The 26336-nt window shown below is 45.3% G+C and overlaps 1 protein-coding gene across 3 annotated transcripts in view; it reads right to left on the bottom strand.

Moving 5' to 3' along the window:
* Nucleotides 1–26336, bottom strand: part of FTO (FTO alpha-ketoglutarate dependent dioxygenase) — a 373847-nt gene that overhangs the window by 119062 nt on the left and 228449 nt on the right. The window contains exon 10 of one of the 3 annotated variants that reach the window (XM_059382694.1): nt 4178–7097. The exons of 1 other annotated variant lie outside the window; for it this stretch is intronic. In XM_059382694.1, the coding sequence (XP_059238677.1) occupies nt 6908–7097 (190 nt within the window). In that variant the 3' untranslated portion in view covers nt 4178–6907. Of the gene's footprint in view, nt 1–4177; nt 7098–26336 lie in introns of those variants that run through there. One more of the 3 variants, XM_059382691.1, reaches the window with a different exon arrangement.

Here is a 26336-nt window from a genome sequence, read left to right as displayed (position 1 = left end):
AATACTAAACACGCAGTAACATATACTTTAGCATGAAATAATCAATAAAACTTCTTTTGCCAAAGTATTACCTACTGCTTTACCCTAAATCAACAGCATGTTTTAAATGTGTTACAATTACTAACACCCATATAATGTTTAGGGCACAGGTGTAACACACGCACCCACCTCCACACACACAGTTACAATATTTAAAACCAAATGAAGCACATCTCTGTATTTAAAAAGGGTTAGACTGGCCTTAGTTTTAGTTTTTGAATGCTAATATCCATCTTTAAAGGTCCTTTCTATTAAAAAAAAAAAAAAAGGAGGGAAACATCTTCAGCTGAAGTGGATTTAGAAACAGACAAATTTGTACAAATACAAAAACAAACCTCTAGTATTAAAGACACAAACAACTCCAGGAGCGTCGGGATTCCTAGGCAACGGAGCTATAAATAGTCTGACATTATTACACCATCTTCTCTGCATATCTTGTAATAGAGACTGCTACGGGTGATTGAAGAAAATAAACGACTCTGACATTTCTGGATGTAACATGAGGAGATTATTTCATCATAAAGGATTGGTACAGAATATACTAACCAACAACTCAATATCAAAACTCTCCTTTGCAACTCTAAAACAGTGCAGAATGACATTTAAGATAATCCATTTATCACCACCCAATACAGGCTGCTTGTTCACAAAATGTCAGTGACAAGGCTGGAGCATTCCATCCCCAGGCAGTGAGTGCGTGTGACAAGGAATCTTTAATATAGCATCAGCTTCATTTCCTTATATGCTACTGCCATACCTTGGACTTCGGCTCCCGGAGTTTTTTGCAATTTATATGAGCGGCTGTACAAATGAACCGCCTTCTCTTTTTGTCACACACCACGGAGAGACAGCCCCCTCCGAGGATAACGACAAGTCTGCAGGTTCATTTTCAGGCCCGCGATTTACTCCTGGTGAATTGTTGATGTTTTTATCAGCCATCCTTGAAAAGCTTAGTAATTCTAAAAATGTAAATAGTTCTGTAAAATAATAATAATGAAGGTAATAGGGACGTGTGTTTATATACCATTTATTTATATTTTATATTTCCGAGTGGTTTTGTACATGGTACGTCACGCGCTTCACCAAACCCATGTAAGGTTAGTCATGAACGATCGACTTTTTACAGGTGAAGAAAAGGGAGAGGTAAGGCCTGTTGTTGTCGTTCAAGGCCTCATCGCAAGCCGGAATGGTTTCATGCTGGCGCTGAAATGATCCTCAGGGGAGAACTGAGAAGCCCCCAGTAGAGAGATTACAATCTGGTGTTCTGTTTGACCAAAGAGGGCCCACAAATTTACATATCTTGAAATTCTACAAAAAAAAAAAATTTCCGAATTTCTGGCTTTTCTCGAAACTGTAACCACACTGGGCCCACATCCTGCAGAGAATTGTCTAGACTCATCAATTAAATAAAGTAAGTGCTCCCCCATTCACTACCCAGTGCATTTTACTCCTCATACACATGTTTTGCATACGGTGAAACTCACAGAGCTTCAGTGTAAGTTCAATGAATTCTGAAAAACGTATATATGCCTACACCCAATCTAGAGACACATCCCCACCGCCGTCCTCAAAGTTCTCTCATGCTCCTTTCCAATTCCTACCCCTCTTCCCTTCTCTTTCCTTCTTACTCATCTTTGAGGCCTGCTTTTGAATTTGAAATGCCTCTTCAGGTTATAGACAGGGAAGCTGAACCCTAGGGAGAGGCAGAGCCAGAAGTATAAAGCAAGGGTTCCAAACTTCTGGTCTCTAAGACCCGCCTTAAAACTGAGTCTTTGCAGACCTGTTACCCAAGGGCTAACCTAAAAGAAAATGCCAGAACGGCATCATCCTCATCATCACAGGCATTCAAGAGACACCAGGAAGGGTGAACAGTTAAGTCTGTTCTTTCCGTCTAAGGGAATCAGATCTGGAAGTAGCAATGGAGTAGCAAACTGGAAGAAGTTTAGACAGAGACTTTGCTGGGAGTGTGACTGTGACCTAGATTTGATCAAATTTACTCCCCGCAGTGGAGGTGGGACTGCTCCATCCCAACCAGAGGGAGAGCATCTGGGGTCAGCCTCCTGCTGCGCCGCCTTGCCACTATTAAACTCCGAAATGGCAGGAGCCCAGCGGCAAAAAATAACCTCTGCTCTCTGTGCCAGGCCACCTGCTTCTCGTCTAGGGCTGATGATCTTTGTTTAGGAGGCTAAGTGCCATATGGGATCCTGGATCCTTATTTGAAAAAAAAAAGATATGTATGAAATTAAGCCGGAATGCATTTCTGTGTGGAACTGCCTCCATGCCTTACTTTTTCTATTAACCACCTTGGTTAATTAAGTTCCCACCCAACAGTAAGGTATGAGGAGAAAATGAAATAAGGTCTACTCCCGCATTTATATTTATGAGATCACAAGATCCTCGGAGCCAAAGCAAGCAGGTTCCTGTGGCCTTAAAGTGGCCGGTGCACACTGGTATCTCAGCTACCCCGCGACGGGAATCACCCTGCACGTTCTGTGCACACCAAGGAGTAAAACTCCTACTTTCTGAGAGTTTGCACCTCCTTCCCAGGGGAAAAACAAAAACAAAACAAAACACCACAAAAAACAAAACAAAACAAAAAAACAGTACAGCTCAGAGGGTCAGAGGCACCCAGAAGGCAGAGCTGATTTCCCAAGCAGGAGGCACACTCCAACCACCGCCCCACCCCCCGCCCCAACCCAGGGACCATGGGCTTTTTTTCCCCACCAAGATCGGAGTCTGTGGCCCATGAGGAAATGTGAGAGCTGGAAGTAACCAATGAAAATACTCTAGTGCAGCACCTACGTTTTTATGAGCAGAGAAGCAGAGGGCCAGACAGGCCAGCGCTCGTTAATAACTACAATTTATGACATGTCCTGGATTCTGATACTCAGTGCAACTCAAGGTGCCTATGACACCGTTTTTAGTTCCGTGCCAGCCCCTGGAAGAAAAGCGAAGAAGCTCTGTTTTGCCACTGCGGAGGCAGAGAGCAATGAAAAACTCGCTTTAGTTCAGAAGACTAAAGTATTCTGCATCTTACTTGAGTTGCGGCTTCCTCCGCACTCTGGGTTTCACTGTCTGTCTGAGAAAAGCATTCCGAAGATTCAATAATGTATCAAGAACGCTAAGAAGTGTTCCAGCCCTCATTAAGTTCTTGTTGCATTATCATTCAACAAAGGGCAGGGCCAGTAACAGAACCCCTGTGTCTGTATTAGTGGCTCATGCCCTTTCCATTAGACCATGCTACAAGGAACACCGATTATAGATCATCTGCACTGCGGTGAGAACATGCACCAGGCAGAGAAGAAGGAGCCACCGGGCAAGGAAGGGGGGCTGGAGGCAGCAGACAAAAACCACCTAAGACATGGAGATTAGCTGTTATAAAGAAATGGCATCAGGTAATCATCATCCAAATGGGTGACTGCATTTCACAGAACAGTGCGGATGGGGTTTTATTAGCAGGCTCTGCCAAAAACATATTGGCAGATACAGCCCTGAGCTTGTGGTTCACCAGACACACAAGAGCCCTTCTTCAGGAAGGGGATCCTGCGTGGGCCCTGGCCCGGCTCCAAGTTAATGCACAGTTAAAAGTAGCAGCTGCCGCAATGCTGAGACAGGGGGTCCCCTGGAGGAGGGCCTTGCCAAGGAGGCTCTTCCCGAATTACTTATCAATTGTTAACAGAGGGAACTTGAAAAAAAAAAAATAGTCACATTAAAAAGCAAACAAAACCTTGACAAAATTTGGCCTCAGTGAATACAGATGTTCTATGAATACATACAATTAGTCAACAGATTTATGGGAAAATCTCAAATATATGTGAATTCAAAAAAGGTGATTGAAGTCCCATTTTCACCCACCATTTGGCGGCAGGGGGGAGGGGGTTCTGCATGAGACAATAATGCTGGCAAGGTTATGCTGAAAGCTTGTATACTCATATTTTGCTGATTGTAGCGTAAACTGGTACAACACTCTTGGAAAGCTATCTGGCAATATATACTGAAAGCCATAAAAACACACTTAGCTTCTGACTTAGCCATCATTCAGATTCCGAGGAAATAATCCAAAATAAGGAAAAAGTGGCATGAGTGAATTACTTACCAAGTTGTCAAGTCAAAAGCCACTTAAATGTCCAACAATTAGGGGAATGATTCTGCGTAATTGTGATATATTTCCTTGGTGGACTATGTTGGGGCCATTATAAATTCTATAAGGAAACTGCCTACAATGGGAAGTAAAAAACAGAGGCTCCTAGGGTTACAACTGTTTTTAAAGCACGCATATAAAATGCAGTAGACAAAGACTCAAAAGACAAGTACCCCAAATATTAACCATTGTTTGAGGCTGTCTCCTCCTTCTATTTTTTTCACAAAAATCTCCATATCAGCAGCTCATTATTCAGGATATCCCCCGCTTTGATACTGTCCTTGTACTGTGTGTGTTCATGTGTGCCAACGAGCAGCCCACAAAGCACATCTTTACTAGCGATGAGTTTTCCCTGGCCTGTGCTGCTTGAAAACAGCTAAGTACCTGCCAGCACCGAAAATGCCAGAAGTTTCACATCCCCAGCTTCTACCGGAGAATCCCAGGACCTCTCCCAGCCCTGCAAAGCAGTGACTGGCTGCAGGTGAAAAGCGACGTCCCTTGCAGACAGTTGGAGGTGCTGGCCTGGGTCGCAGCCTCCACCACGGCCGCAGGCTTTCCACCCGAGTCCACTCTGCTCTCTCCTGCCGCCTGCTCGGGGCCTCGTCTGCATGGTTACGACGGGGGTAAAAATGGATGATGGAGAGTTACACCTAATGTGATTCCTCTTTGAAAGGTGAATCGCTGCATATTAAACTTGACCTTTGGTCTGGACTCTTCTATCATCAGCATATCACGGGCCAATTCACTACTCTCCTCACTCTGGCACAGCTGGTTCCGGGCCTTTTCCCCCAACAAAAGGACAGTTCAGTCCCCCTCGCCTCCTCTGCCCGGGAAGCGGCCCTCCGTCAACAGTCTCTGCTGGTGCGATCTTTCCTCGAAGCAAGGTCCTGACAAGGCCCTGGCCGCCCTCCTAATTCAGAGCCACGTTACCCTGGCCGCTTTTCCATATCACACATCTAAGCCATTTTCTGGGCTTCTTGAGACAGAGATCCAGGAGGTTAAGGGTAGTGGTTTCTCTCCCCTGTATGTCTTCTCTGATCTGACAGAACTCTGGCTCGGTTTGCAGTGGGCAGATGTTTGCGTTATTATTTTCCCTGGGGCCGAGGGCACAGGAAGAGAGACTCTGTAGCTGCAAAGTGGAGAGGTGGCACTGGAGGACGGGAGGGCCATCGTGTCTGCCCCAGAAAGACCCAGTGGATGAGACTGGGAACTTGCTATCTGTAAAACTGCACCAAAAAGTCACAAGTTGCTGTCAACACCATACGTTCCGTTCACTCCCATACACCTCTAAAAGGCGACGATCTTGGGAGATGGGTGGACTAGAAAGCCAGCAAAACACCGAACCACTTTCCTACTCCACTCGTCTGATCTCTAGTGAAGGGTGAATGAATGACACTGGACTGCAGACCCTCAGCGAACACCAGAACTCCAGGCTGAGTGTCCTTAACTGTTTCCGAAAGCCGGCAAAACTATTCTTCAGGCGAGAGAGAAGATTTATTTCACATAAAGGACAAATGCTGTCCTTTAATTAACAACATCTATCTCTGGGACAAGCACATCAGGTATACAATACAGAAGATTCTTTTAATATAAAGGACAGATGGCAACTCCACTCCTGGGACTCTCAAGGCTGCCCCAGAAAAACACACAATTTTAAAAGGCTTTGAGAATCCTCTAAGGAGAGCCCGTCAAGAGACAAGAATGCTTCGCTGCCCCATTTACAAAGTAAACCAGAAAGTGTCTCCGAACCATTGAGAAACACTTGAAGAAGAGCGGGGGGAAGCCGAGGGAGGGAAGTCATAATGCGTGCCTGGCGGTCACGTTGCGTCGCGGAAGTTTCCTTTCCCCGCAGCCCAAATGGCACTGGATGAAAAGGAGTTTTAATGTGAAGTCTTGACTAACACATGGGGCTCCTCGATCACATAACAACGGGCAAAACAAAACTCTCAAACATCCTCTTTATGCTAATACCGGAAAAAAATGCCCAACCAGGGTATTTCCACCCAGCTGGGCACCAGGTTTGCTTGGGAAGATGGGACACAGGCCCCAGCTTGAGCTGGATGTCGCTCCTTTTATGGTTCTCATTAATCTGACGCAACACACACGTGTGTTGGTACAAGATTCCTACGGCATGTGTTATACCAGCCTAACTGGGTGCTAACATTATAAACCACACATCAACACTTCTTGCCCGAGTGTTAATGTCTATCAGTGTCCTGCTGGGGGAAAAGGCTCCTAGAGCCAACGCAGAGCCCCAGTCAAGACTGCCTGCCTCAAGTTCTAGTCTTGGTGTGCTGCTTCTAAGTAGCCTATTTAATTAAGAGAATTTCTAAGTGGGGGGAGTGGGGGGGTGGGGGGGGTTAGGAGGGTATCGCGGTGTCATACTTGGTTTCTCGATCTCACATTGCAGAGATGATCTTCACACAAGAAGCTCAAACAGCCACATAAACCTGGAGGAATTTAGGGCTGAGGACTCAGCCATGTGGAATTTGGCTACTGATACCCCAGATACCAAATTAGGCAGTTCCCACTGGTGCGCTGTGAGGTTTTGTAACACAGTGATAGGCGGATGGAAAGGGCTTGCCAGTGTCATAGTGAGTTCGCTTGTCTGCGCGTTTTCTAGATGGCCTATGAAGTGGGGATCATTTTCCTGCAACGGTAGGCATTAAGTCACTAAGAGCACATATAATGTGCCGGGGTACGCGATATACAGGTCACTAACACAACCTAATAAAGTACCTGCTGTGGGTTTCTTTTGCACAAAACAAGAAGAATGCTTACTACCATGTGAATGGACACACATACACAAGCATGCCTTGTAAAACAACCAGAGGACCGTTTTATACATTTTGTGGCGTTCCCTCCAGCTTTGTTAGGCATCACGGAGAGTGTGTATTTAAGCCACACAACTCCATCCCTGCAAATAAAAAAAAAAAAAATTAAAAAAAAGAAGACGAAGAAGAAACAGAAGTCGTACACACACAAGCACAACCGTCAAAACTGGATTTGCCCTTCTCTAAATTAATCCAATTATTCAAATGTCAGTTATATCTGTCACAGCCTGGCTCCTTGGGCCGAACCAAACTGTTAAAAATTAAAACTGTTTTACTTCGTTTAGTCTTTCTGCCTTTTTAGTGTAAAATCCACAGTCTCGACAAAAAGTTGTGGGATTTGACACCCAGCGCAACACAACCCTATTGCTGTCGTCCATGCATAATTCACTTTGGAAATAGGCGCTTGCTTTAAAATATCACTAAAATATACATGTAACATATGCTAATTTCACTGCGTTGGCTTGTAAGCTCTAGCCACTAGGTTGTATGTAAACTTCGCCAAGTGCATACACTGTACATAAAGGGATTATAAATGAAAGGAAATATCTCTGTCCCTAGTTCTCTGTCTCCAGCCTTGGCCAAACTGACAGCCCCAAACCCCAGCACCATCTAACATGCCCTTCCCGTGGAGAAGACAGCCTGTTCTCAGAGTCTTAATTACATCCCAGCTGACCGCCCAGCATTGCCAAAATCAGGCAACAAACGCTGGCCCTTCACTCACAATATGGTCTGCTAAACAGACTCCTGGTCACACAGAAAGAAACTTTCACAACGTGGAGAAATAAAGGGACAAGCAGGAGATCAAGGGAGAGCATAAACAGCAACCTAGGGGATGGAAGAGAGAGAAACAATTCATCCCCACCACGCAAAAAAAGAAAAAACAAAGTGGGGGGAGGGTGTGGGGGAGAAAAACCTTCTCTTCCCAGAATCCTCAGGCACCACGGAGCAGCAGAATTTTAACAAAGCTATCCTTATTACAATAAAATCAAAGCCCCACTCATCCAGCCGAGTACTGCTGCTCAAGATGGACTGCTGATACTAAGATTCAGTAGATTAATGACTACTAAGCCAGACTCACCCCACCCCACACGGATCAGGCCATTATAATTACAGAAGAACAGCGTGCAACATTCTACCATTGCAAATGGTATCATATGTTTTCCTGCCTGGCTTTTTGGGAAGGATTTCACTCATTTGACATGGGTAGAAGGTATCAGAGCCCTACATCCATACCCACCTGTCCCTCATAGCTGCATACATAAAATTAAGCTTCTTTCTGTTCGTGACCACATCACATGTAAATATCAGCAAGCAAAGACGGTTACCAAACTTAGAGGCTACTCTTGGCTCGTACCCATTCTAAATACAGGCTTACGGCATATCGACATTTACTTTAGGGAGCTTCTGGAAGGCGACCGTTCTCCAGAGCAACGGAAACCCAGATCAACAAAAGATCTTGAAGGAGTGCTGCCAGAGAAAGATCTGCCCTATGTACGAAAATGTAAACTGGGAAAACAAACAGTAGCTTCAAATATGAGCCCGATATCAAAGGTGGCAAAGGCTGGGGCTGGGAATCTAACGCGTTGATTTCAGTCCTGACATTGTGTTTCTAGGGGTAACATTTATTCACCACAATGGGAACGGCGCCCACTGGCATTCTGTCATCTTGCAACCCCAGCTGATTTGCAATTAAGCTGCCGCTCACATGGGCAGCTCCACGCGTTATGCTCTGAAATGAACAGGGCTATGGATTTGGTGATTTTGATGACGGCCAGATAGCTAGTTAAACAGTAAAAATAACTCAGACGCGATCCACATAATTTACAAAGCACTTACACATATATCGCCGTTAAGTTTTACAATTACTCTCTAATGTAAGGTTGGTATCATTCTGATTTTACGCAAGAGGAAACCGAAAGGTCAGAGACGCTTGGTGGCTCACTGAAGAGAGCAGGGCTTTGGACTAGAGGAGTCCAACTTTTCCCACGGCCCTTGCCGTTGCTCTAGAAAACACAGAGGTGAGACATAAGGAAGGTAGCTCGAGATTTCACATGGAGAGTGCTGATCGGAGAACACAAGTATACCTTACTTTACAGTAAGACAAGGGGTCAGCCGGCGCACCATCGAGCACATGGAAAACAAAGCTGACGTGTTACGGGTGCCATTCTGATGGCAGGACTCCTCCTCTCCAACATGGCTGCCCGCGGGTGAGGTCGGTGAGTTTTAAGGAGAAAAATTAGGGCACCGTTAAATACGACAACTGTTATCACTAGTACCGCTCCTTCTCTTTAAGAGATGCTGAGGCCCTAATCCCTAGAATACCGTGGCACACGATGGGATGACTGATCAAAGGGGGGTCATTACACAGAAGTGGCCTAACAACAAGGAAACTACGACAGTTGCCGCCATCGATAATTCTGAGACTCAAACTGCTCTTTGGCTTTTCATTTGTTGGTTGATAGTTTTAACCTGTTAGGAAATCCTCAGTGAAGAAAAAAAAAAGTTCCATTATCATATAACCTGAGTTCAGCATGACTTAGCTAGAAGTCATAATCTAATACCTCATATGGAGCCCTAAAATTAAGTCTTTATACTCCTTTATTCTCTGTACTGATATGAAGCTGTAAGACAAGATAACAAAGGACGCAGGATACCTGAGCAGTGCTGAGTAGTAGCTGTTTCAGTGATTCATTATTTTCTGTGGAACTTAAATAATGAAGATTTGGAATCCTTTTTCCATTATAGAAAGAGACTACATTCAAATTGCATCTAGAGAATTGATACCAAACATCCTTTGGGGATAAATTCACTGCAATTTGAAGTCTGGGAAGGCAACCAAGATATATAATGGAAAGAACATGGACACATTTAACATGTGCTTAAAGAAGAGATTAAAAAAAAAAACCCAACTTTAAAATCTAAGCCAATGAAAAGGGTTTCAAATTATGCTGAGAAGACATCTTTCTTACCAGCAATCTGCATAAACAACTAATAAATAAAAAGAAAACATTTGTTGTGTTCTGGTTCCCTTCAACATAATTCTTCCTCAAGGTGTGGACCGGGGGTTGCCAAACTTTGGCGCATGAGCCAAATCCTGCCACCTGCTTTAGTAAATAAAGTTTTAATGGAACATGGCCACACTTAATCATTTACATATCGTCTATGATGGCTTTCTCGCTGTAAGAGCAGAGCAGCTGTGACAGAGACTGTGGCTCACAGGGCCTAAAATATTGTCTGGCCCTTTTCAGAAAGAGCTTGCCAGCCCCTGGTCTTGATGAAGACCTACAATGTCCCATGTACCAGGGAACTCAACCAATTCCAAGTATTTCACCCTTATGAAAACTGGTTTAAAGTTTAAATTGTTAAGAAATATACTCTGTTTTATAACCTGGCAGGGTTTAGTTTCAACAGCAGTGATCAAAAGCCTAGCAGTGAGTTGGCAGGATTATCAGGAACAACCGAGGAATTTTAGCAATCCGCTTGAAGTTCCTTGCTAAAAGTTCTACTTCCAAGTTAAGAGCCAGTGATCTCACAGAGACGCAAATCCAAAACGGGTAGCGTGGCTTTGGAAGCAACAGTCCCAGGTTCAAGTCCCACCTCTAAAATGACTTACCAAAATAGTCATTGGCAGCCATGACTTTAACTGCGGGAGGCCCAGTCTCTTCCCTGGGAAGATGAGGATATACCCCACCTCCATGAATTACGGAGGGGGAGATGGAAGGTTACAGTGGACACAGGGCACATAATACGAGGTCTGAGGCTCCAAATGGGAGCATACAAAAGGCATTATTTCTGGATTTGCAGGCTAAACTTTTAAGAGCTCTTCCATTTTATGCATTACCTTCACCTCGTCCAAATATCTGTCATCCTAAGAAACTTTTTACTATACTGACCTGGCTCTCAGTGTATGAATTCCGAGTGCCACCGAGAAGGGTCTTTGTTTTCCTCTGATATTGCCTTTTGAGAACCCAAATCTCAGTCATCCTCTCTGCTGCCCCCATCCCAGGGACCTTCCAAATTTAGACTCTTCTTTTATATCTCCTCTTATCATAACCGGCTGCCAAACGAGCTATCACACAGGCTCACTTGCTGAGGTCACCACCATGTTCGCCATGCGATACACAGAGAATGAGGCAACCTATCTAAGACCCAATAGCAACTCAAAATATATAAAACATTAAGTCCAGGAAAGGTCTGGAGAGAAGCACTTACTGCCCATGCTGGAGAGATACAGAGGCAGAAACAGAGAGCATGAGTTCTAGATCTGAAATGCACACGTGCAGTGATTATGTAACAAGTTCTACCTGTGGCCCTGTGGTATCATTAGGACCTTCAAATACCCATGACAAGAATGAATGTGCATTTAAAGTGCCTTTGGGAGCATGTCAGTGTAGACCTGTGAATATATACTGCTTAAAGATACCTAAAACTGTCATGCATTGTGTTATTTTAAAAAATGCAACACAGGGGCGCCTGGGTGGCTAAGTCGGTTAAGCATCAACCTTCAGCTCAGGTCATGACCTCAGGGTCCTGGGACTGAGTTCCGAGTAGTGCTCCCTGCTCAACGGAGAGTCTGCTTGTCCCTTTCCTTCTGATCCTCCTCCTGGGTCATGCTCTCTCTCTTGCTCCAATAAATAAATAAAATCTTTTCTTAAAAAATGCAACGCAGATTAGTCTTGGTTTAGTTCTGAAGGAAAGGCCAGTTTTTTCTACTGGATTTGGGTATAAGAAAATAAATCTCTCAGGACTTAAAACATATTCTATACTTGATACTCTATACATATTCTGTGCATTTCATATATAAATTAAAGACTACTACTTCTTTCATTTTCTCAGTGGGTAGAGAAAACACATACTTCTCATTTTGAACTTTGGCATAAATTAAAGTAATTCAATTTCAGTTTTCAAATTCAATTTTCAAAGTAGCTTAAACAAAGCTTAAGAATATTGAAAATAATGTGGACCACCATACGTGCAGAATGTTTGAGATCTCACAAACTCCATAGGCTTCACCTTGCAATGTAAATCGTCTACCATAGTCTGATACTAGTTCTTGGCATTCAAAGGACAGATGTCCACGTTGGCAAAGAAAATACCTGAGTTGGACTTTCAGATGATTCTTTATAGGATTCCAGGTATCCTCATATCAGGGGACCGTGAAACTGGTCTGTAGACTCTCCAGGTATGGGTGTCAGTCGAATGATGAAGCAAGCACAGCACTCAGTCCTACCTCCATCTTCCTTTACTTGGAGGATCGAGCTTCTCACCTTTGCCTCTAATCAAAACAAGGAGTAGCACCTGTCAACTGCTTCCTAATGGGGACAGGGACGAAGCCTCTGGATCCTAAAGATGTGAGTATACCCCTGAAACTGAAAGAGCTCTGCTATGTCTGCCAGCTGTGGTCTTCAGACAGAAGTGAAAGTAACAAGATCATGGGGCAACTTCCCCATAGAGCATGAACTTGAAGTCAAGCATAGTGCTTCCACCACTAGCAAGATCTGACTTTTCATTCTGGATCTCGCCGAGAGTACTCGCCATCAGCACTGACCGTGAGCTAAATAAACAAGAGAATGCCATAAAAGACATGGTTTCCTGTGCTCTATCTCCTGCAAGAAAGAAGTCCCTGAGAGCGTGCCCAACCAATAGCCCATGGTTCATGTGCTATCATGGAATGTCTACAGGTCTCTCCCTAAACTCTGGGATGAGACCAGGTCAAAGTTAACAGAAATGCGGACTCAGCGAACAGTAACAGGCAGCGAGAACCAGTAATAGCACTGAGAGGCTCCAAACCTATGACTCCCTTCTTCAGTGGGCTCTCACAGAAACGGGACAACTTGAGGTGTTTGAGAACTATCACATCGAGCAGTGGATTCCCAAGGGGCTCTGTGCAAAGTCCTCTTTCATACAGCCCGTTTCCCTATGCCTATACAATGTAAGAGACTCAATGATTCTACCAACAGATCAACCAGACTGATCACTGTCAGCACTGGTCATCATCATGGAATTCCCCAGGGCCAGTCCCAACATATATGCTGCCTGAATTAGCACCAAAAGTAGATTTCAAAGCAGATTTCAGGTAAAGCTGATAAATGCCTGACCAGACCTAAAACTGGAATGTCTCTGATAATAATGAAATACAAGCCTGTGCATCTGGCTAGCAAAATCCGTCTTCCCGGCCTCGAACAGAAGTCGGAATCTGCCTTGGAAGAAGGCACAATAGAACTCCCGTGAATTAGCTCCAAGAATTTAATACCTGTTGTAATTTTCTCCAATTTAGTCTATGAAATAATAACACAGACAGCAATTACCATAAAGAAAAACTTTCAGGTGCAACAGCCTTAGTTCAACAGCTGGGATCAAGTGTCAGCCCAGAATAACAAATTTCATTCATTTTATCTCCAGCACTGGAGACATGCTGCTACTAGCTTTTAATAGTCAGGAATGTCTGTTGGCTAAATGACTCTGCAGAGCTAGTCAAGTGAGGGCGGCCCGCGACAGTTTAATTGGGCTGCTTGCTAGAACTCTATCTGGGGGCTATAAGCAGTGGACTATAAACAAGCAGAGAGCCGCACTGAGCAGAGCAGCCTGCAGGAGGAAAGAAAAAAAGGAGAGCTTTGGATGGCAGGATCTCTCCCTGACACTGGCGTCAGGTTGACTACAGGTGAACGGGGAGCCTTGTGGCTCCTGCTTGCAAAAGAAAGGCGGGGGCGGGGACGGGGGTGGGGGCAAGAGAGCAATCAATGATCTTGTATTGATTTCTGGACACTGTGTCCTAGATCCACTCTAAGATAGAATGACGGGTTTTGGTTTTGTGCTTGCAAGAGACAAAAATGACTAGCACCAGCCTGACTGGTTTCTGATCACATTTCCTTTAGAAACACGCCACCCATAGATTCCAACCCCCCCCCCCCCGCCCCGCCCAACCCCTGCCCCCGGACAGGGAAATCCAAACAAGTTTATCACTGCAGAAGGAGGGTTAGGGGCTGGTTAATCAGCCATTTGTCTTCGCTGTTCTGGATCTGGGAGTCAAGGGGTCGAAAGCGAGCACAATTGGGCCCTTTGGTTTTATCTCAGGTAACCCCCCGTCTCTGGTAATTGAACCCATTCCTCGCGGTCAGAGTTCCTGTCACTCATATTCAATGTCTGTCATTACCGAGAAATGCTTCATGTCATATTACACTGACAGAACCACTACAGCAAGGCTAGCAAGACTCCCCCAGCACCAGAGGTAAGACAATGGGAGCCTCTTTCAGACCAGTGATGTTTAACATTTTATGTGCTGACACTGTGTCTGTAAGCACAATATAATGAAAGTCTGGTAAATGGGAGATAAAAATTCATACTCTCCCTCCTTCGGGGGCTGCCAGGCAATATCAGAAATAAAACAAGTTGGCAGCTCTGACGATACCATTGCCCTGGTGCCACGGAAGGCATTTTCTGAGGCCGGGATGTGGATTTACACACGGACACGCTCACCCACGAGCACGCATGTCCCTCATTTGTTTCTGACGTGGCCTGTGGACAAAACTCACTTGTCCCTTGGAAGGGCATGAGTCACGGTCACAGGGTCGCTAGCCTCAGAAATCAAACTCTCCTCTGAATGGACTCTGACGCTCTCAAACTAGGAAATGAGAGACAAGAAGGCCTGGTAGCACCTTTAACGAAGAACGACGCCATCTTGAAGAGTCTGGAAGTCTCACGGTGAGTTCTGGGCAAGAGGATGCCCCTGACAGGTGCTCAAAGGCACAAAGCCCACAATGGGCACCATGGAGTCCTCACTCCCAAGGCCTTCGACCTACTTTTCCGGCTGCGCCACCCCTCATTTCTTCCCACACAGCTTACCCGGACGTCTCCATGCTCTTCACCCAGTCACCCTTGGCCTTTCATGCCCCCGGCCCTCGCATGTTTCCCTTCCCTTCGGCAGCTTTCCCTCCGCTCCCTCCTCCTTCAGAGCCAGCCCCTACGCTGCCAGCTCTGTGGACATGGCTCCAAAGCCCCCGAGCGGTCTGCCGCTCTCCTGGCTGTTGAGAGTGTGGGCTCTGGAATGACGCTGGGGGTAGACCAAATCCTCACTCTGGCCAGTTTGTGAACTGCGCCTCCGTTTCCTCAGCCTTAAAATGGGGTGAACAGTAGTGTCTACCTCACAGGGCTGTTGTAAAGATGAAATGGGATAACCCGTGGTTCAGTTACAACAGTTCCCTGGTTATAAAACAAGAGTAAGCACTTCATAAATGTCTGCTATAACGACAATAATAAAATAATGACGATTACGGCCATTGGTATTCTCCTAGCAGTCTGTTTCTATTAATAATACGACATCTCATTTTTTGCTTTCGGGTGACTGTTTCCCACTGCTCGCTTCTGCTGGTCAGGGTGGAATCAGAAGCCCCCAGAGCGAGCATCTGTCAGCACTGTCCGGCCCTGCTCGAGAAAGACCTGCAATCTGGGTTTCACACACCCACAAGGGATCCTAACCTGGGTCTCGAGGACAGGGTGCGGGGTGGAAGGCTCGGCCTTGGGGACCTGACTTCCTAGAGTCCCAGCTCCTCTGCCTCCTGGCCCCTCTGTCCTTGCGAAAGTTCCTTAACATCTTTTTGCTTTGGTTTTCTGTTGCCATTAGGGGTAATTAACAAAAAAAACCCTGTAATAGTCGAGTTAGTTTACATTAAGCATCGAAAAAGTACGTGGCGCGGAGCAGCTCTCACTAAGGACTAGCTAGTTCTGTAATCATTCAGGATTAACTGAGTACATAATACATGAAAAGCACCTCAGTGCTTATTAAAAGTTCAATTAGGAGTTATTATTCGCAGTAGGACTCATCTGATTTTAAGCCTCCTGAGAGCAGAGGCCCTGCCTTACTGATCTCCGTCATCCTTTAGAGTCTGCTGGAGGGCTGCGCAGGAAGCAGCCCTCTGAAGAACGGCCTGCCACCTGGACCTCCGCGGTGACTCCAGAGGCCTCCGAGACAGGCTGGGCATTTATTTGGGGTTAGTGCTTTGTCGGCCGGAAGGTTTCCTGAGGCCACCAGCCTGTGGGCCACCTGTCTTTTGCTCGGATCCCTCCTCCCCAGTTCCAAGGCTATATGCGCTAAAGGTCACACCCCTGAAGCCTGGTAACTTCGGATTTAAAAATCATCTTGACTTGATATTTTAGAGGGAACATGGCAGCCTTAGTGAGTCTAATCTCTCTCTCTCTTTTAACACACTGGGGGTGGGACACCTTTTAACCTATCTGACAAAGCTTTAAACAAACCTCTGCCTCCACACAGATCTCGGCCTGAAGCAGAAGCAGAATGGGAAGAGCTCGGCCCGGAGCTTTCCACGCTGGAGGGCACCAACCCCACAAAGACTCAGAACCTCCGGGTGCTCCTTTGGCATCAGCCACCCGGGATTCACAAACTCAGCTCCTTCTCTGCCCTTCCCTGGAGAAAACCAAAATGAGCTGAGGGAAAAGAAACAGCCATCCTGCCAGTAGCTGGCCTTCTATCACTGGCCTGCTTCGCTGAAATCTTCTAGCGGCTGTGGATACACTAGACCAAGAATATTCAGAAGCTGGTTTTGCAAAGGAATGAATCTGCTTGGGAGAAGCTCCCATTTCAGATGAGTGCCAGGACAATGCTCACAAGTCGACGTTAGCTATATGAGGAAAAAGCGGGCTACCACAGTGGTACAGCTCGCCCCACAGTCAAACTCTCAATGTTATGCCTAGGAAGATCTACTATCATCCAACAGAAGATCGGAGTCCCTCAAACACAGAATCATAAGCTAGCCACCACTGGCAGTGAGCAGGACATAGTCTCTAAGTGTCAAAACAGGCATTCCTAACGATCCTGACAGCAAAGAGAACATAGTGTGTGTGTGTTTTTAACTGCATTTAAAGCTAACGAACAAATGAACAAATACCATGACCTTGATGACTGCTTCTCCTGCGGTTCCTTGTAACAAGAGGTTACCAGTGATCTGATTTGTCTTCCCCTACTTCTAATTGTAGGAATTTGGGGGGCCAAGAGAATGGATGGAGTAAGCCATATTTTTATCGGTCCATGGCAGCAACCGTAGGCAAACCCAGGTGATAGGGAGAGAAGCTGAAATTACAGTGGCATAAAAATAACTTAGGTTTCTCTCCAGGGCATTATCACTATCAAATTGGACATAACAATATGTCAGATACAATCCCTGTACTTGGGCACAAACCCATTCCCATTCCTGCTCCAGAGCAGACCAAGGAAAGGGTCTGAGACACCAACTAGATCCCCCACACTCTCTACTGGTAACCGTTTTCTGGAGCCCTACAATGAACCAGGAGTTGAGATCTCAAAGTACCACATTCTCAAGAATAAAAGTGAATTATCTTCACCAAACCAAGGGGGGAAAGTGTGCTGCAAAGAAATTTCTAATGCCGAAATACTGCATTGCCAAATGTTCCTGTCAAGTTGTGGTTTAATTACCTTGGCCCCCATGCCTCTTATAATCACCTGTCATTAGCAACAACGCATGCATCTGTTTACACGTCTGTCAGAATTGCCAGGCCGGCTGAAGCCAGGGGAGAAGAAAACTTTTAGTGGGAGATGGCCTCAGTTGAAAAAAAGGCGCCAGAAAGTTGACCTGTCTCCCCCCAGGGCCGTGCCCCAAAAGATACCCTAAGGAGAGGACCCCTGAGGCAAGTGTCTGAATGGCACAGAAGCAACTTTTCAATAGGGTCGGTTAGAGATCCCATGACCTAAGAGGACAATGCTGGATGTTTCATGGCTCTGGTCTGCCTCCTTTAGAGGCATTTCCGCTCGCCTCCTGGAAGTAACACCAGTGATGGTGTGTTCTACCTCCACTATCTTTGGGTCTTTCTGCCCTGCAAGGTCATACCCGGCCCCTACTTCCTCTGTTAATTCTCCTCTTCTTCCCCAGGGACTAGGTCTGCTTTCCTTGCCACTTAGATGCCACTGCCTCCTCTCACTGAGCCGATTTTTTCCCAAAGACCAGCTTCGCAACAGACCACAGGCTCCCTAGAGCCCTCTTGTTGCTCCAGATCTCTAAAAACAAACACAGATCCTATTGTTTCGACATTTCGTTACATCCACGGGCAGGGGTGGGGGCAGGGACCTATATCAGAGTGCTATTTATCCAATAGAAGATGGGATTCGTTTCTGTTAGTGGCTCATGCCTGCTAGGGTTTGTTCCTCTTCTAACATGCTAAGCTGGTTCGAGTTAAAGTTTTCTCGATAGCTGTCTTCATTTAGTTTTCTCTGCCTTCAGTTTCATCATCCACAGAATGGACAGAATAGCATCTCACCTTTGGAGGATTACTGTTAGGAACAAAGGTGAAAAAAATACACAGAAAGCATCAACACACCGTAGGTGCTCAATCTCAGTACCCCCTGACTCCATTTTGAGTCCCTCTTTCCCCAAAAACCTTCCCAACTGCTAAAGGAGCTCACGCTTTGCTGAGGGCTGACACCACGTACTTTGTGGCACAAGAGCGTCTTTTTTTCTGACATAATTACGATTGGAAGGCCTACCACAGCACTGGCACACGAGGAAACCTTTAAAATTTTGTAAATGGAATCTGGGTTCCTTTTTATTCTGAGTCAGCAGACCCCATCACGGAATGAAATGTGTCCCCCGCCCCACCCTGGGGTCTCACCCCTCTGGCCTCTCCAACCCCTCTCGCCTCCTTCTCCCTCAGACACCGTGTTCTGGGCTGGCTGGCTGCTTCCATCTCCCCAGCTCTGCCCTGTGAGGCTCCCTCGGAGGTTCCTAAGAAGCTCTGTGCCCCTGCCCAACTGCTCCCCTGTTTCCTTTTCTCCACAGTCCTCCTCGTCTGACATCGTCTTCTTTGTTTGCTCACCTGTGTTCAGTCTCTCTTCCACTCGACCCTATGTTCCACCAGCGCAGGAGGCCGGCAGTGTCTTTTGTTCCTCCTTGTGGCTCCCATGCCAGGTACATAGTAAGTGCTCACTAAATATCTTCTGAGTGAATGAACGGCACATTGCCTTCTTCTTAACCCCTCACCCATCTGCATGCCACTGGGGAGTAAGACACAAATTAAGGATCCTCAAGACTAATGCCTCAGGACTCGTCTCACTAAGGCTCCACGAGGTGCTGTGCCGTGGCCAAGTGCCAACAGAAACGCAAGAAACGTTCTTACTAACCCTGCCAGAGAAGGTGATGACCAGGGGAAATCAGGCTTGTGCCCCCAAACGAGGCCCACCAAGGACTCGGGAATGAATCGGGTCTTTACAAAATACCTCTTTTCTATCCTTCCTTGTGCTTCTCACCCTCACTCCTGCCCAATCAGGTTCCCTCAACACCTTGAACGCGAGCCTCCATCTTGCTCTTGGCCCATGATCACTGCGAGCCTTTCATTAACCAACGGCCCCACTGGGCTGCTTCTAGCTCGGCTCCACTGTGAAGGCTCTGGGGAGGCCAAGTTGCACCTGCTACCCCAGCTGGAAGGGTGGTGCTTCTTTCCTCTACTTTCTGAAACTTAGAGAACTGCAGCCTTTCCTCTAACTGGGAGCCACACTAGAGCCCGTCCTGAATGCTGCCCCCTCGGGAGTTCCACGCTTCCTTTTTGGAGCACAGCCTACCTCCCTCTGACCGCCTCTTCTTTTCCACTGACTGGTATATTCAATGATAGTCACCTCATAGAGCACATTTCGGGGCTGGCCAAGGGGCAATCATCTCACCTTCAATGACTAGGGAACGTCATTGTGTTCCAGGAAAAGCTTCAAAACCTCATCTGCGCTCTGGGGTAGGTTTTGGGGTGGCGGGGGGAGGACCACGCTTCTTTCGAATCAAAGACCCATGTGCAGGTCACCAGGTTGGTGATACATACTTTAAAAGAAGATGACTTCTTTAGCCCCACAGAAAAATCAGAGAACACAGCACTGCTCCTGGGGGTGATTCCAATGACTGTAGTTGCTAACTCCTCTTTCTTAAGATGTGGTCAAGCAAGCCTATTCTCCCCCAAGAAAAATCTCGTCTCTTTTGTATTTCGAAATGGGTGCGAGAGAAAACTGCAAGCCTTCTCCATGTATGTCAGCGATCCGTGCACACGTCTCCCTGGGCAGGAATGAGAGCCAGCCCCTGGGCACCTCACTCTGTGCCGGACCCCAGCCTCCACTCTCAAGTTTAAAGCTAGGGACGAAGAAAACAAAACTGCACTTACTTTCCAGACGTGCGCTGGGGGCAGCTACTCGGGGGTATTTTCCTAGTTCAAGATGGTAAAAGAAATCAGCCATAGCGGGCACCACCACACATTGTTTCAGAAAAATGTGCTGTGGAGAACTGACACAGTACCTATAATTTTAAAAGATTTGCTCATTTAAACCAACCGGCAGTATTTTCTGCCCCATAATGGAGAAATTCACAGGATGCTGGGCCCCCTCATGGCTTCTGTGGCTATAAAAGCCCCTTCATGCTGGATTTTTTATATTTGGTAAATTAATAGTTTACTGTTCCAAGATTCCTATGTGTTTATATTATTGCTTTTCTAACATAAAAGTTTGCAGTTGTTATGGAAACATATGGTAACATTTGCTGCTAAATTTTAAATGCATTTTCTACCCCTGTTACACACCTGAAATGAAGCCAAAAACTCTCTTTGCTTTACATTAGGGTGAAATTCAAACTGGTCTGGGTGACTATAAATGGTTACTGTTTGTCTTGGCTCCTACCTGTATCAGATTTAGACTGAGGAATCTTAGGGAAGAAATTACACGGGATAAAATGGATATTTCAAAATTACAAGGCCTGCAATTCCAGTGGCTCCAAATATCAGCTTTCTGTTTCATCTCAGCCTGCCAGAGAGAAAACGGTGGGGTGAAGTCAAAGATTGACGACGTTTACTCTCTAGAGCCAAATGCTTCTTGTTTTGATTATACTGGTGGAGAAGGCTGCAGATCCTGAGCGGTTAAGTCTTGTTCGCAAATTAAATGGTTGTAGATTACGATGGGGCGAGACACGAGTTTCAGCCATGGCTTCAACTGGAAATGACAAAAGTATAAATTCCTTCCACCCATTTCGTTCTGCAATTTTCCTCCTTGAGCACCTCACAATTCACTAGTACTTGTTTGTGTGGCCCTTTGGCCCACAGGGAGGCTAGCTGGGAAACATGCACTGGGCAGGTGTCCTAAATGGCCCAGTTGTGCATTTCTCCATACCTTAACCCAAGTCAATCAAGTCTCCTTGTGCAACGTGACTCGTCAGAAACACCACTGATGAAAACGGGGCAATCTGGCTTAGGAAAACATCAGATGAGAAAAACAGATGCAAATTCTTGCCCGCTTGAGCATTTTTCTGGGACTTTCAATCCAGATAAAACAAGGGTCATGGAAGAGCTTCAGATGTGTACCTCTGGTCTTGCTCTGGGCCCTGGGAGACCTAACTCCCACCTACATCTGAGTCCTGTAGGCTATGTTCTTTTATTCATTTCGGTGCATTCGTTCAGAGTTGAGATTAATTTTCATAGGTTAACCCCCTGGCTTTTCTTTCTGGGCATATAACCCTGCTATTTGCTGAGGAGTTTCACTTTACATTTCAGACAAAATTAGGTCATGTTTCTATATATTTGAAGCGAACAGGGAAAAGAATTAGGATGCTTTTCTAAGTACAGAAAGAGAGAAGTTGCCAAAGACTTTATGCTCCAGAGGCCCTTAGACGGTTAGAAATAAATGTGAATTCTCCCCGGGCAGTACTTATTTGGAGGGCTCTCTGGCAGAAACTGAAAGAGTAAGGTGATACTCCCCCTGCCTTTGTGCCTTTTTTCATCAATTTGAATAAAGAATTTCAAGTTCTAAGGCATCTGTTCTAGTGTACACCCAGGATGCTGTCTAAGGAAGCCAGGAACTCAGAATATAGTCGTGACACAGCCTCAGCAGCACCTCGGGTGAGCCCTCACAACACCTGGAGGGTTACTGCATTGTTTTATTGTACAGGAGTAAATATATAATATCTACAAGTAATAGAAACAACAATACTATATTATTTATATAATATAAGTAACAGATACACAGTTATGTGCGGTGCTGTGGTTTTTTTTTTTTTTAAGATTTTATTTATTTATTTGATAGGCAGAGATCTCAAGTAGACAGAGAGAGAGAAAGAGAGAGGAGGAAGCAGGATCCCCGCTGAGCAGAGAGCCCGATGCGGGGTTCGATCCCAGGACCCTGAGATCATGACCTGAGCCGAAGGCAGAGGCTTAACCCACTGAGCCACCCAGGTGCCCTGTGTGTTTTCACATTTCTCCGCCTTTCTTCTTTAGAGGACAGACAGAAGGCAGTATTTCTCAATCCATCAAGATGCAGGAAAATGCCATGATTAAAAAGAGGACACCAGACCCCCACTGCCTGGGCTCGAGTCCTGATTTGGTCACTTACATCCTATGGTATTTTTGGCAAATTCCCTAGCCTTTCTGGGTCTAGGGTACCTTAACTGTTCAGTGGAAATAAAAGTAGCGCTTCCTTCACTGGGTTGGCCTGAGAGAAAAGGACAGATGGGTAAAAGACTCAGAAGAGTACCTGGTATAGAACAAAGAGTCACTGAAGTCAGCTATTTCATTAATTATGCTGACGGTCATCACCACCTTCTTTATCATCAACAGCATCGTTATGACCAAGAACCATGTTTCTTGACCCCTGTGGTGCGTGAGGCCAGTGTTTCCTAAGCTTTGATGATATGATTCCTTGTCATGATTTTTAGCAATATCCATGAACCACCACCCTCTGTTGTATTCCTAGTGTTTTTCTTTACATTAACTTAAAAAAATTTTTTTAGGCCCAAAACTTCAAGACTGACTTTACTCTGATCTTCACCGTTATCATTTGAGAACCATGGATCCAAACGTAAATTATGCTTGTCTAATCTAAAACAAACCATATTACTCTTAAAATTAAAAAGTGTTCATGGAGGTAGGATGAAAACACTGCGTGCGCCCCCTGGGCGTGTATCTGATACTTTAGGGGTATATGCGCTGGGCCCTGGCCTCTCAGGAGGGCCTACCTACGCAGTAACCAGGAGGCATTTTGGATTTGCCAGAAAACCGCCACCCACAACTATCAGCCTGGGCAACATGCAGCCTTGTCAAGGGACTGAGAGAGGATGACTGTCACTCGGCTGATTTCACTTAGCACTTACTCGGGTCCGAGTCCTGTCTCAGTGCTCAAGGACTGAAAATGATTCCCTTTCATCAGCCCAAGTTCCTGAGTAACGTGAGCATCGTGCTGGTAGGTGGACTGCAGACAGGGTGAGGCCCTTGTGAGAGAGAAAAAATGCCACTCTATCCAGAGGTCTCGCCCGATCTCTGCAGACCGGATTAAATATATTCTGACCCTGGCGCTAACCCGTTTTCATGTGATACATTTGGTCCAAGAAAAGATTAATTACTTATGAAAAACAAGCTAACATCTCCCCGGCAAATATATGATTGCCAGAGAGAACGGGACATAGGTTTGCGCCTGCATCATTAGCTCCGCTATAATAAATGAGACGCTCTATGTGATGTATAATATGGTAAAGAAAACACAGCTGTTTGCTTCTGTAGGCGAGAGCATAGGTACAGTGCACCTGAGTCTGCAAACACTTAATAACCCTTCAACAACAAAGCTGCATCACTCAGAACGGCGATGGCTGAAAACCATTATCCATGGGTAATTAACTATGTCAGGACACTGAGGTCCTAACATGAGGTCCTCATAATTCCCCACTAAGGGAAAGACAGTAAGACATTATTATATTACTAATATTTAATAAGAAGACTGTTCTATTTGTGTGTTATTAATGTAAGCTGTAAGTTACAGCAGCATTTGAATTATTAGTTCTTCGGAGGACTCGATCACTTGAAGGGCAAAGCTGCCGTCTGAGCTTAAGAACCGTAAAGAAATACTTCCATTTGGGATTAAATTTTTTTTTAATGTTATTTGCAATTTGTTCTGTTTATTTTCCCTCTGATCATGTGAACATGTCCACGGTGCACAAGTATCAGCGGAAAGGCTATCGCTAAAATGACCAATATTAAGGAAGCTCAAAGCCACGCACTTAAGAAACATCTCTCGTGAACTCATTTGATCTTTACAAGAAGCCCAGCATTTTGCTTTCTCCAAGTATCCCGGTCATTTTGAGACTGTCCCCTGTAACACAAGGTATTTAAATTTCTCAGTAACAAGGCTTTTTGACACTTGAAGACAAAAGCCCCTCTCCACTTATTAAGATGACTTCCAACTGTGTGGGGCTGTTCTTTACCTCATAATTAAAATTGTACCTGAACAGGACCATCTGTGAACGTGGATTAAGTTTTTACAAAATGTGAATATCCTTTCATTTCTTTTCTGCCAAATGCCTCCAAACCTCACGCATTATTTTGTGTGACATACCTACAACCACAAGAAATAGGGCACGCTTAACTAAACTTTTACTGCACACACACACACACACACACACAAGCAAGAAGGAAAATGAAAGGAGGGTGGACATTTTGCTCTTCACGGCAACCTTCCGTGCCTCAATTAAATCAATAAATTAACGCGCGGCTCTGTAATTTGCTCTAAGAATGAAGGAACTGTCAGTCTTCGCTTGCTGTTCCTAGGTTTCTGTCAATTGACGGCAACTCAGAGACACGGTGTGCCACTTAATTTCCCGCTTCCTTTTTCAAATACACACGTTTTGGAAAAGACATTATTTATACAAAAGCCTGCCAAGACATTGGGTTAGGAAGGATTTGGATATACAGACTATTTCACGAGCTGGTCTTATTTAACCAAAATAAAGTCTCTTTGGGAGTTTTTTGCACAAACTGCAAATCCATAAATGCGGAGATTATAAACATTGATACAGACATTTCTTCCAGAGGGTTTTCTGACCTGATGTTAACTTTACATTAGAAATTCATGTTTCTTTAGAAATGTTGGCTTATTTTAGTGAAATGGTTCCTTTGGTGCAGTTGGGGCTGTGATGTCAACCTGGCTGCATTCTAACAGCCCTTATGAAATATTTACGATGAAATTCAGCTGCGCATGCGTAACAGCGGACTTTAGTGGCGGCCAGGGCTTAGGCTTACTTTTTGCTCTTTATTAAAGGAAAGAAATTGTTTTTATATTTTCCCCTTCTCCAGAAGATCAAACCCACATGTACGGAACAACGTCCTAGACCACACCTCCATGTGGGCCCCAGTCTGGATCAGCGAGCCTAAGAGATTATTCTGACCACATGACATCTCTGAGCCGCAAAAGAACAGCTGGGTTCCCCCACGGTGGAGCTCGGGAGAAGGCACAAACTCGAGGGTGCCACAGGAGAAATGGTGATCACCAGCAGCGGAGTCCCTACGCTTTCCCCCCAAGGATCAAAGTCGGCCTCAGATTCACAATTGCCAACATCATTACAGACACCCCTTCTGTGGTGACGATGAACACCACACACACCTCATTCACTTCTAGAAACTCTCATATGTTTTCTCTGTGAAAGGAAAGACAAGAGACTGCCAAGTCAGAGGCAAAATAAATAAATAAATAAACACACATACAAGTATTTCCTCCAAGCAAGAACCCATGCAGAGTACAAGCATATCACAAAACCACAGTAGGCAGTACCCAGAAGGCATTCTGGTCTCCTAGTCAGGGTCATTGTCTCTATTCTTGAGAAGTGTGAGAAAGCTTTGGGCAAAGAGTTTTCATTCAGAGCAGACAGGACTTCCATTCTGTATCAGAATCCTATCCACACAACCCAGTCTCCGGACAGGTACTCATTAATTCTCTTGAATGTTAAGGTACAAACGAGAGAATTTCTGCTAACATGGGGACGGGCGCCTGGGTGGCTCAGTCAGCTGAGCAGCTGCCTCTTGGCTTTGGCTCACATTGTGATCTTGGGGTGGGGATATGGAGCCCCGCCATAGGCTCTGTGCTCAGCATGGTGCTTAGCGTGGAGCCTACTTGAGGTTCTCTCCCTCTTCTATCCCTCCCCTGGTTCACAAACAGGCATGCACTCTCTCTCAAAAAATATATGAAATATATTTTTATATATATTAAAAATATATGAAAAATATATGAAATATATGAAAAATATCTTAAAAAATATATGAAAAAAAAGAAATTCCGCTAAATAATTAGATGACTAATTAGATGACCGTTTAAATAATTAGATGACTTCATGAGTACATAAACAGTCTCCATTTTCTACTTCTCTTGAAAACCTAGAGGACCTAGGAACACAGATCCAGCCCCATCTCACCCCCCCCAACCTTAGCTTCATTCATCTGGGGTAACTGCCAGTCCCTGGGGACCTCTGAGTTTGCAACCTCTTGCTTGACTTCACTAGAAAACTCACAATATCCAGGTA

Source organism: Mustela nigripes, chromosome 17 (genome assembly GCF_022355385.1).
Source record: "Mustela nigripes isolate SB6536 chromosome 17, MUSNIG.SB6536, whole genome shotgun sequence".
Lineage (NCBI taxonomy): Eukaryota > Metazoa > Chordata > Mammalia > Carnivora > Mustelidae > Mustela > Mustela nigripes.
This window is presented reverse-complemented; position numbering and strand designations above follow the sequence as displayed.